Source organism: Primulina huaijiensis, chromosome 16 (genome assembly GCF_012295235.1).
Source record: "Primulina huaijiensis isolate GDHJ02 chromosome 16, ASM1229523v2, whole genome shotgun sequence".
NCBI lineage: Eukaryota > Viridiplantae > Streptophyta > Magnoliopsida > Lamiales > Gesneriaceae > Primulina > Primulina huaijiensis.
Window position 1 is genome coordinate 226,484 of NC_133321.1, and position 12,445 is coordinate 238,928.

General features: G+C 34.9%; 1 protein-coding gene across 1 annotated transcript in view; it reads right to left on the reverse strand.

The window, feature by feature from the left end:
• Positions 1-729: 729 nt before the first annotated feature.
• LOC140962059 (uncharacterized) overlaps positions 730-12,445 on the reverse strand; it is a 101,546-nt gene continuing 89,830 nt past the window's right edge. Inside the window, exons 2-7 of the mRNA XM_073420907.1 lie at positions 3,076-3,265; positions 2,296-2,532; positions 2,078-2,189; positions 1,824-1,998; positions 1,435-1,675; positions 730-1,121 (exon numbers count right to left, since the gene is read on the reverse strand). Coding sequence (XP_073277008.1) covers positions 829-1,121; positions 1,435-1,675; positions 1,824-1,998; positions 2,078-2,189; positions 2,296-2,532; positions 3,076-3,250 — 1,233 coding nt within the window. The 5' untranslated portion in view covers positions 3,251-3,265 and the 3' untranslated portion in view covers positions 730-828. The remainder of the gene's footprint in view (positions 1,122-1,434; positions 1,676-1,823; positions 1,999-2,077; positions 2,190-2,295; positions 2,533-3,075; positions 3,266-12,445) is intronic.

A 12,445-nucleotide genomic window follows, 5' to 3' on the forward strand; every position in this document is an offset into this window, starting at 1 on the left:
GATCATTCTGTTATTGATCAAAAGAATAAATGAATGAAACTTGCATGAAAAACACACCACAGAAATCCCAAGAGGGAAAGAATAATAAAATAAAACAAAACAAAACAAAAAGTCAAAAACCTAGTATAAATATATTGATAGAGTTTTTATATATGCAGTTTAAAATTAAGAACCCAAGATGGTGTGTATAAATGCAAAATAATGGCTGGCTTTCGATTAGTTGATAGGGTTGTGTGTGTAGAGGAAAATATTCTTGGTTACTATCCCCATTCCGTCACCAACCAACTTAGCAATGTAATAAATTAAACCAACGTTTTAAATCAGGCTTCTATGTCTCACTTCTGCAATGTTGTAAGAGTTGGGATAACTCCTACTTCCAAACAGTTTAAATATAATTTGGCCCACAAGGGATCCAAGTACCTAGGTAGCTGATTCCAATGCAAATTCAAGCATCCGACTTTATCAAAATGGGAAAATTGCAATTTCGTGGAAATGGTGTTTTGTCATGTAAAAATTTTAGTAATTTTTCGTTAGGTATTGATCTAGAACTGCACACGTGAACTTAAGATTAAATCAATACTACATCAATGTCATGTTAAAAAAAAAACATAATTAACAATAACAAAAAAATGTATCTACTTTAATTTGGCTTGTAGATCTTGTCTGGTTTTACTTTCTTTTTTAATTTTTCCCTCATTTGACTTAACATGTTCCATGAGCATTTACATATACAAAAAACAAAACAGCTTACCATTGTTTAGAAACTTGGCACACCACATTGCAAGTCCCGCATACTGATATTAACATCATAAACACAATAGCAAAGATTTAGTAGAATTCACGATCAGGGAACAGCAATGGAGCCACAAGAGACCACAAATACAATCCAGCCGTGACCCACTCGGTACAGATACGAACCCAAACTGAAGTCCAACCGAAGTCTATGAGGTCGGCATTTTCTGAACTGCTCGTCCAACCAGAAAGAAGCATGGCTGAGTACATGCTAGCTAGAGCAAATATCAGATGGAAGAACATGTAAGAGTAAGTAACTGGCCGGGCTTCCGAGTCCTTTCCTTTACCAGATTCAAGTTCGTCCGAGCCAAGAAGAGGTTTCTTGTCACCTGTCACATAATGTTCCAACACATAAATTTTATAAAAAATGTATGTAAAAATATACCTCTTCGCCCCCACACTAATAATTGTGGGAAGATTTGAACACGGTCAGAGAGCATCACTTTTAAGGGTACATTTGAAAAAAAGAAATACAACATTAGCAAATGAGACATTATTAAAGAGGTAAAAATGACATCTGCAAGCATGTGATTATAGGATCATGAATGATAATTAAAAGTGAACCAATGGGTTAAGTTAAAAAGAAAAAAACACATGCTATAAGCAAAAAAAATAATAAGATTTTACACCAGTTTTAAATACCTGCTCTGGGTGAACTTGGTGGAGACAAAAAGGTTGTCGATGATCCAGCTCGGAGAGCAGAATATAAAACTGAGAGAACTGTCGTAAGCATACCCAGAATAAGGGTACTCAAGGTTACAGCTTTTGACTTGTTGTGGAGACCATTGCATACATAATCTATAGGTTCACTAGAGAGCCCAGTATAACAAAGGTATGCACAATAAATGGATAACACCGAAGCAGGCAGGAGGCTGCCACTAACCTGTCGAAATCGAAGTTTTTACCAGTTGAAAAAAAACAAACTAGTGCTTTTCCAGCTGGTCGTGTAACAGGTTTGTGTTATTTATATCAAAATTTTTTTCAAAATTAATTTGAATTAACATCAGAACATATAGAAAAGAAACACTTACCTGGGGATGTAATGCAACAACAGCGAAGGTAAAAGCAAGAATGATGGTCATCGAGAGGAAAAAGATATTAAGGCCACAGTCGTGTCCGGAAGGGTTAAACCAAATGAATAGAATTCCCGAAAACGTAAAGGAAGCAAGATAGCATGCTATTGATATTGCAAGTAAGGCAATATACCTGAAAACAACAAAGATAGAATCATCATTAGACCAAAAACTCCAGGATTAAAAGAGGATATGAATTTTATTTAGAATACCATTTTTTCTCATCTTTAGCTACCCATGAATCGTTCCATGAATGTGTGGCATCTAACAATATTATGACTTGAACCAATAAGAAGGCTCCAGCACCAAACTTCGAAATAAATCCTATACAAACAAAAAGTTTTCTCCCACCGATAAGATTACAAATATATTAGCTAAACTTCCACAAATGAAATATGCAACATATTGCAAAAAAGGGATTGAGGCAGACCGTATATCGATATGATGGCATTCGGGAGGAAAAACATGAGGATAACCAACAAAGTCCAAACCAGCATCTTGGCAATCCATCCACCGTGATGCAATGAATCACGTTTGTCGTTTTGATCCTTCACTCCGATCATTATGAGGGCTAGTATTCCAAAAAACAAGAAATTCCCCAAGCTGACACGAAGAACGGCTTGCATTTGATACCATTCGTTTGAGAGGTTGTCTGAAGTGTTTATCCCTACAAATTACACCAAAGACGATACCAGCGTCTCAGTCTGCACGCATGAATGATCTTAAACCAGGCAACTCATGCATGTACGGACCGATCAACAAACAAAAGTTGTAAACTTTAAAGAGGAAAATCAGGGCCCTGCACAAATATTTAAAACAATAACAGCTACTTTCTAGCTCCATTACAAAGTAAGCAAATGAATACAAATTTGATTCGATTCCTGATAAACAAATTCCAACAATCTCATTCACATAAACAAGAAACCCAATAAATCAATTCATTTATTCACACATCAACACACGTTCCTCTCATTTTGACCTATCTCATACATAAAAAAAAAACATAAAACAGTTATTATGCAATCATTTTTTCAACACACACAAGGAACACCCACTAGCAAATATGCCAAGAAAACCAAAGTAACCCAAAAATAAGCACGATACAAAGAACACTGATTGCCCATTCCCCACCCTGCTCAAAAAACCCCCAAAACCACAAAACTTCCCCCCTTCAATTTCAATCACAAAAAAAAAAAAAAAAAAAACTCACAGGAGAATTTTTTAAGCAAAGGTGAAGCTACTTCTCTAAGAACCCAAGACACGATCAAAGACAACCCGAAGAGTCCACAGTATGCGATTCTCGCAGAGCGCTTGGTGATGCTGGACGCCACCGATGAACAGAGCCCGCAAGTCATCGACGCACAGCACGACGCGAGGCACGACATCTCTCTTCTGATGTTAACGAGGATGATTTATTTTGGGAAATTTTCATTACCAAGAGAAGAAAAAATGATAATTGATGGAGTGAATTACTCGAAGAAAATATATGAATATTTTTCAAATGCACATTGCTTATAAAATCATTGACTATCCTGGTTATATTAGTTAGCGTAAAATGAAATTTCTCAAAGTTAAAGTTTATAAAAAAAAATTTCTGATTAACCATGTCGCAAAAAAAGTTTAAATGAATTGACTATGTAATCAGTTGAGGAAGAAATTAATGAACAATTTGATTAATATTTTTAGTTCTTAAACCGTAAGACGAGTTGTTTTATGGTTATTACTTTGTACATGTTTGGTCTTATTACTCAATTATAATAGAAATATTTTGATTATTATGTATTGATTAGTTTTTATATCGCCTTTTCGAAAAAAAATTCCGAACCGATAATTTAAGTTTGTCTTTCAAGTTTGATTGGAACCGATAATTTATTTATTTATGATTATATTTTTGCAGGTAAAATTTCTATTTTGAACTTCTAGGTAAGTATTAATATAAATTATGTGGATTTAATATTTTAATATAAATTATGATTTAATCATTATCTTATATATCTAATTTATGATTAAAATGGTTAATTACATTTCAATGTATTATTATAATCATTGATCACGATTATTTCGAAATTAAATTATTATTATTATTATTATTTTATTTCACATGCATAGTATCAAAACTTATTATTATAAGAAGTATAATAAGAAATACAATTTTTTATTTTAGAATAATATAATGCTTATTATTATAATTATTATTGTTTTATATAGATAGTATATAAAAAAATTAGTATTATGATTAATTTATTTTACACAAATAATAAAAAATTAATTATTATAAATATTGTTATTTTTGTTTTTAACTTATTAATACGAATAAATAGTACAATTAATTCATAATATTATTGTTGTTTTATGTAGTATTATGTAAAAAAAAAATATTACTATTAATTTGTTTTGCCTTATGAAATTTATCATAATAAATTTTTATTATTATTAACTTATTAAATAAAAATAAAATTATTATTACTATTATCATCAAGAATATTTTTCATTTTTTTATTATTAATCAAAATAAAAATCAAAGCATATGTAAACAAATTTTTTATTATGTATTATTTATTATATTGCATATTTTGTTATGCAATTGTAATTAAAAAAAATTTATATCAACTTTTCTTAATAATCTATTTAATTTTTATGTAGGAATGGATAATGTCTCGATTCTTTTATTCGTATGTGGTAATGTTATTATAGAACATCACACTGTAAAATATAGTAATGCAACATTGACGGAAACACGACTATCACGATCTATTAATTTTCGTGAATCGAAAAATAGTGTACCGGTTGAAAAATATTGAAAGTTCAAAATTTAACGTAAAATTTTCAGCAAAATATTCCTACATGGACAAGTCACATTGTGTAAAAGTGCATCTTGACATCAATGATGAAAATAATTTACAGTTTATGCTGGATTTTAATGACGAAATACGGTGTATTGAATTGAATATTGAAACAGATTTCATCGAGTATAATGTACATGCTGAGGTTCCTGAATCATACATTCCACAGATAACTGAAGGGTTCAATTCAATGATATTTAATGATGAAACTAGTACTTCTACTACTGATTTTTTCGGACCAATATATTAAAATTATTCTAATTCGGAGTATTGTACTGGGAAATGGGATCGGTATATTATGGGCACCGTAGAAGTAAATGTTTACTGGTCGATTTCCACACGAGGATGGGATTTTGGTGCAAGAGGATGATACTCGGTTGACACAAATCATGCAGGTATCGATTGTTCAATGAATGCACATACTTGTGGATCAGGTCATGTATTGACACGTCGTACCTGAAGAACAAAGATCGCGTGAGTTGTCATTAGATATTCACCTTGACGCCACCGAGATAGTTCCTGAACCTGATAGAACTGCTAGTTAAACAGATGAAGATGAGCATGATGATATGAATGCCACATTTTCTGATATTAATCCATTTGTCCCGCATGTTGATACATTCTTATATGATGTACCTCAATTCTTTAGTACAAATATGACGAGCAATGCACTGATTCTGTTGGAATTTCATCTGCCTCGAATTTGAGTTATTACAACGCTGATAGAAGAGAACTTTGCAGAAACATGATTTTTTTTTAAAAAAAAAGCATTTTATAGGAGTAGTTAAGGACAATTCAATTGGGGTTGCTCGACGTGAATACCAAGTGGTGGAGAGTACAAAGACTTTGTGGAAGGTTCTTTTTAAGAATAGATATTCAAATATCAACTATAGCAGGGGTCTTTGTCCATCGTTAAAATTAAAATTGGGGTATTTTAAGATGACGAAATATAGTGGTCCACATGCATGTATGTCTAGCCAGGTGAAGTTAGACCACCATAAACTGGACAAAAATATAATTTTAAAAACACTTACATGTATTGTTTGGTGTGATCCTTCTTGTGAGATTAAATATATTATTCAACTTGTCAACGATTGACATAATTATCAAATCTCATATGGTAAAGCATGGTATAGTTTAAAGCTAGTGGTGAAAAATATATATAGTACATGGGAGAGTTCAGTACGTCTTTTGCCGAGATACATGGATGCCCTTGTGAAGTATAATCAGGGAACTATTGTGGAATGGAAGTAGGGATGGCAATTTCCTCCGAACCCGTTGGAGGATCCGATACCCAACCCGAATAGAAGAGGGTATGGAGGGATTTTTAGACCCGATTAAATAATTAAGTAATCGGGTATGGGTATTTTTGGGTTCGGGTATGGAGGCGGGTTTGATATAATCCGACCCACACCCGACCCGAATACCCGTTTAAATTAATATATACAAATATACATATGTATGTATATTTGTATATATATAGTAATTATATTTATTTATACTAAAGATTCATCAGTCAATCTACCGATTTTCGGAGTTTTCAATACATATAATCATAAATTTGAAAATTAAAGAAAACGATGCTTTTTATATTAAAAGNATTCAATTGTATATGATAATTGGGTATTTGGGTAGGGTATGAGTATCCGATAATCCGATGGGTATAGGGATGGAGATGAAATTCAATACCCGATGGGTATGGGGATGGGTATGGAGATGAATTTAATAAATGGGTATGGGGATGGAGGTATGAAATCCGACCCATACCCTACTCATTGCCATCCCTAAATGGAACCATTGACCAACATACAATTCTGCATTAAAGGTGTTAAATTAAGTGTTTTGGGAATTCATACCATGTATAGATGGGTTCCGACATTGTCTAAATAATTAGTATTGATGATACTCATTTGTACATGAAGTATAAGCACAAGATGCTTATAGTTGTGGGTTTAGATGCAAACAAACAAATCTTACCCTTAGCATTTGCAATAGTCGATGAGGAAACATGACTCCTAGAAATGGTTTTTCGAACTTTATTCAAGCATGTGGTTCGAGGATCCACATGTGTGTTCCTTATCTCCGATAGACATCATGATGTAATGTTGTTGAAGAGATACTTGATTTTATAAATCAACGTGGCGTACATCGTTTTGGTCTTAGATATGCATGTTCTATTTCAATACACATTTAAAAAATGTGCATTTAAAGGATCTATGTTGGAAAGCAGACACACAACATCGAATACGCAAATTTGATACCATCATGGATGAAATTAAAAATCTCGACTCGAGAGCCTTTGTTTTATCTCTCTGAAATTGATAAATACATGTGGAATCTTGCTCACGATTGGGGATGGCGACGTGGAGTTATGATGACCAACATGTCTGAGCGTCTTAATTCTGTTATGAAAGGTGCTCGCTGACTTCATATATCAGCATTAGTTCAGTTGAAGTTCAATTGTTTCGTGCAATATTTCATCGATCATATCACACGAAGTCAACGTATAACTCAGGGCAATCAACCTTGGCCTGATTATGCATTTCGACTGTATGAGAAATGGTATGTGAGATCTAGTGAACACATTGTTTCTCGTACTGAGATCAGAGACTAATCGGCATATGTTGTTATGGGGGGCAACAAGGTCGGGGTGAACGCGTTCATGTTGTTACCCTTAGTCTAAACGAATGCTCATGCAGAAAATAGACTATTTTTGGAATTCCGTGTTCACATGTTATATGTATTGCCAAATGGTATGGATTAGATTCTATACAACTTGTACAACATTGATTTCAGATGAGTGAATACATAGACACCTACGAAGGAAGATTTCACCCGATTGCCGACGAGGAATATTGGGATGTGCTGACATTTGAAATGTGCAACAACCCGAATAAGCATCAAAGACGGAGAAAGCGAAGTGACCGAATTACAAGAATCAGAGAGATGGTGTAAGGTCCAAAATGCGATAACGTAATCCAATTGCATGCAAATCTAGGAAAAATGAAAAATTCCTAATTAAATTATTTTAATTTCATTTATTGAATATGATAGGCATGTGTACATGGTTAAAATATGGTTTTCTAATAGAATTCATAAAATTATGTTTTAAAATTTATTTAAGACGCGATCGAGTAACAAAGACCGATGACCATAAAGAGAAAATATTTTTATTAAATTATTATTTTTAGTTATTTAATGTATGGTATATTTTGAAAGGTATTTTTGAAAATGACAAATTTTGAGGCGTTTTTATGCGCCGAGTCGTATGTTAAATTAGTAATTAATTTTTTCCGAAAATAAGGACTTTTTGGAGGCTCGGCTATTATTTTCAAAAATTTTCCTAAACAAAATAATTTTCCTACTATCTAATGGATATACTAGGTTATTGGACCTAAACTTGTACCAAGTATTTTATATATCAAATAAGCCCTAAAACCCTAACCTACCTACACCATACACACGCACACATCAAACAAAAAGCCCTAGGGCTCTCCATCAGCAGCACGCACACGCACACACATGGATTTTAGAGAGCAAATTCACGTAAGGTTTGAAGGAAATTCAGCAAGGTTTCATCCCACGTCTCTTCACCAACGTTCCTCGCATCGCAATTCGTTTTTAGTGCTTAAAATACACAAAGACATGTCTTAATCTCTCTTCACTCATCGTTCATTCCATATTTTGTGTATTTAACATGACTACATTATACAATTTTCATTATTTTCGTTTTTATGGCTTGTACATGTCAAAACCTTGATTTTTATGTTTCTAAATCCATCTTTATGTTGCATAAAGGAGCTGCCATACTAGAGCAATAAGAAGAGATGAATTTTTGAGGGATTAGGGACCCTTAGGTGCATGTTTAAAGGCTAGAAAGGAGAGGACTAAGAGATGAACGAAATTTGGGGCTTGAAGAAGACTAGGGTTTCGGTTTGGGTCTCCTTGAAGGCTGGGGCTTCTGGCTGGTGTTAGCGCATGCCCAAGGGTCCTAAGGGGGATGAGGCAATGTAATGACTCGAATCCTTATTTTGAATGAAGTACAAATTAAGAGATAATTAAAGAGTTGTTAACGATAGTTCGGGATCAAGTTGTTGAGATCCACCAAATTTTAAATGGATAACCCGATCTACTTCATATTACTTTATCTCAAGAAATCTTACTAGACGAATGAGATTCTGACACGTGACAGATAAGATTGATTCGGATTTTCTGGAATAATCCGGATGCAGCCTATAAATGAAAGTTGATTCTTTTGTTTCCTACTCCGCATCCTTCAGAGAGAGTTCTAGCCATTTACCTAAGGTTTTCTAGCTAGTCTCTAGGGCACTTTGGTGTCGGGAAGTTTCAGAGCTAGTGTCGACTCGAGGGGGGTCGGTGAACTTGGATCGAGACATCATCAGCGGGCTGACGACGGACGCAGGTATAATCCTAAAGCCTTTAGGAAGAACTTTATAGCATGTTCTGTAATTCAGGATCTGGTTTGATAGTGATTTCATATTGTTGGTATTGTCTAGGTTCAGAGTTTTCTGTCAGATTGTTTTAGTGAGGTACGTGATGTACTGACTGAGAAATCCAAGCGTAGTATACACACTTATATGTTGCATATTTATCTGTTGCATGATACATGTTTTACTGTTTTTGCATATTATGCATGACATATCATGTTGAGCCTGATATCTTTTGAGATATACCTCGTTTGTTGGGGCCGCTCAGCCTTATTCTGTATTGTGGGCGATGGGGCATCGAGAGCTACAGTGTCTGACGGGACCCGCCGGCTCTGATGACCTGGACATTGTAGGTCAATGTCTTGATGATGAGTGTGGGATCCAAAACATTCCTAGGGCATATCAGAGACTACACACTCAGGCGCATCTAGACTGAACATGAGATTCTTGACTTGATCCTTGATATCCGAACATATTGCATTTGGCATGCATCATATCAGTTTGTATACTCGTACATTCTCGTATTGGGCGATTGTCGTTCACGTCCTTGTTTTCATCTTGGGCACCCCATTCCAAGGGGCAGGTCTTAGGTTGGATGGTTCGGATGACCAAAATAGTGGTTAGAGCAGTTGGGTTTTAGATAGTGATTCAGTGGAGGTTTTTGTAGTTTATCTTTTTCTCGTTCAAAATTATGTTTTCGATATGGTTGTATTAATGTTTAAGACTGCTGTTATTTGTTCTGTTTTCATTTGGGTTGTAAGATGATTAAGTTATTTGGTTTTCTCTGTTTAATTGTTATTATTAAGATTTAATGTTGCATTCTTATTAGTATGTTTAGTAGTGGCTCAGCTAAGGGCGCTACAGGGAGGGTCCTAGATAGGCTAAGGGACGGCTAGATAAGGCAGGCGCACGGCTAGGCCACTTCCTAGCCGCGACCGTGGGTTTGGGAGAAAGCCAAGCACGTCCACGTGAAAGGGCTGTATAGGTTGTTCCAATAGGTGGCTAAAGGCTCGGTCATGGTCCTAAGAGGGGTACATAAGGTCTGGTTGGGTCGGCTAAGGGCTAGGATCGAGGCAAGTTAGGGTTTTGATCAAGCTAGGGTTTTGAAAAATAAGTGCAGAAAATTCAGTAGCTTCTTAGGCTTTTTCATGGGCTTGATTTGGGATGAAAAAGGGTTAGTGAAATGTTAATAAGCTATGGTTCAAGTTTGGTAAAATTTGGTTAATTTTTTAGTCGATTCGGGTTAAAACCTATGTGTACGCTTAAGTTTTAAAACAAATTAGAAAATTAGTCGAGGATCTTAAGTTTACGTCTAAGAAATATTTATGGGTGTGTTTTAAAGTGTTATGGTAAGTTTGGATAGATTCAGTTCGTCTTTTTTTAGATCCAATGGTAACTTGAGAAAGTTAGGATTTCAGGGGCAAAACGGTCATTTTACACATGAAAAATGTTAGACGTCCTGGAAGTGCCCTGAATGCTGTAATAAATGCTAAAATGTTTATTTTGAAAGTTTATGGAATTTTTTGACGAAAGATAATGCAAAAAAACGTGTTGCATGCTTGGTTTAAAATAAAAGTGATATATATGCATGAGTTTTTATAAGTGATGAAAGGTTGAAGGAGGTGATTTGATTGTGACTGATACGATGATATGATGATAATTAAGGCCAAGGCTCAGTTGACGAGTGAGAGTGTCGCTGGTGTCCCTGCCGCCTGGTACCATGGTTATACGTAGATGGATTTATCTACCTACAGCTGATACGAAAGTCACAATTAACGATCTGAATTAAATAATAATGAAAACATATACGTATATGATGAAAGAAAATGTTTATAATGAAAGGAAAAATATTTAAATTTATGCATGTTCATAAAAAGCTATTTTATTAAAAGTATCTTTCAGTGTAGCTTGTGAATATATATGTATTATTTGTTATCATGGTTAAGGTTTGTGAAGTCAATAGACTCACTAGGTGTGATCGATGCAGGTGAGCATGATTTGTTGATGATGGAGGTCTTGATGGTTGAACTAGCTGGATTGATGGTGCACATAACCCAAGAAACTTTGCTAGTTTTTCGCATTAAGATTACTTTAAAGATTTTATGACTTTTGATGTTTGAGTGGTTTTTGAGAGGAGCAAGATTCTTATGCTTTTCTTTGAAAAATGCTAGTTTTAGGTTTGGTTTGATGGTTTACGATTTCGTGTTTTGAATGGTGTTCTTTTGGATTTCAAATAACAGGTTGGTTGGTTTATTTTAATTGGTGCAAAAGTATTTTAAAATTTTATTTATGTACATTTATTTTCGGCCGAAAGCATAGGATGAAAAAATTCTAGTATATTTTAAAAAAAAATGAGTAGTGAACGTTTCAGTTGGTATCATAGCAATGTTCTTGCAAAGGGTTGTGTCACCGCCAGTTCCGAAAAGCTCAGTCGTCAAGCCTCAAGTTTGTAAGTTTAAATGCTTTAAATGTTTTTATGATGGTACCTGCATGTTTTCATGGTTTATATGCTTAAGTTACATGTTTAAATGTTTTTTGAAGTTAAAGGATATTTATGCTTAAAGTTGCTCAAAAAGGGATTTCTATATGCTGCATTATTAGAAGCTTAGATTTAAATGCATGTAACCACGTTTAGAATTTGGAAAACGTTCAGATATAATGCCTCCTAAACGTGCACTTAGTACCGATAGGCAAGTTGAGACTAATGAGGATCGTCAAGGGAATGCACCCTCACTCCTAATGGGGATGCTGCTACTCGTGTTCTAGAGGGTATGACATGATTCTTTGAGCAATAGGCTCAGCAGGCTCTGAGTCCACAGCACGATATGTATGATCAGTTCCGGAGGCTGAGTCCAAAGGAGTTTTTTAGCACTACCGACCCATTTGCTGCTGAGTGTTGGATTCGATCTCTTGAGATGCATTTCTGTTATCTGAATATGGGGGATGCAAACCGAGTTAGGTGTGATACTTACATGCTGCGAGATGATGCTTCTTTTTGGTGGGAAGGAGCTGAACATGGAGTTAATCTGGCCACCCTCACTTGGGTGCAATTCAAGAATATATTCTATGAGAAGTTTTTTTACTGCCGATGTCCGTGGACGCTTGAAGAGGGAGTTCATGACTCTCCGTCAGGGAGACACGACTGTTGTTGAGTTCATTAGCAGATTTGATAGGGATTGTCACTTTGTGACCCTTAATGCTAGGGAAACTGATGAGAAACTGAGGCACTTCATGGATGGTCTTCGACCTACTATAAGTCGTGATGTGATGTTGATGTGACCGACGGATT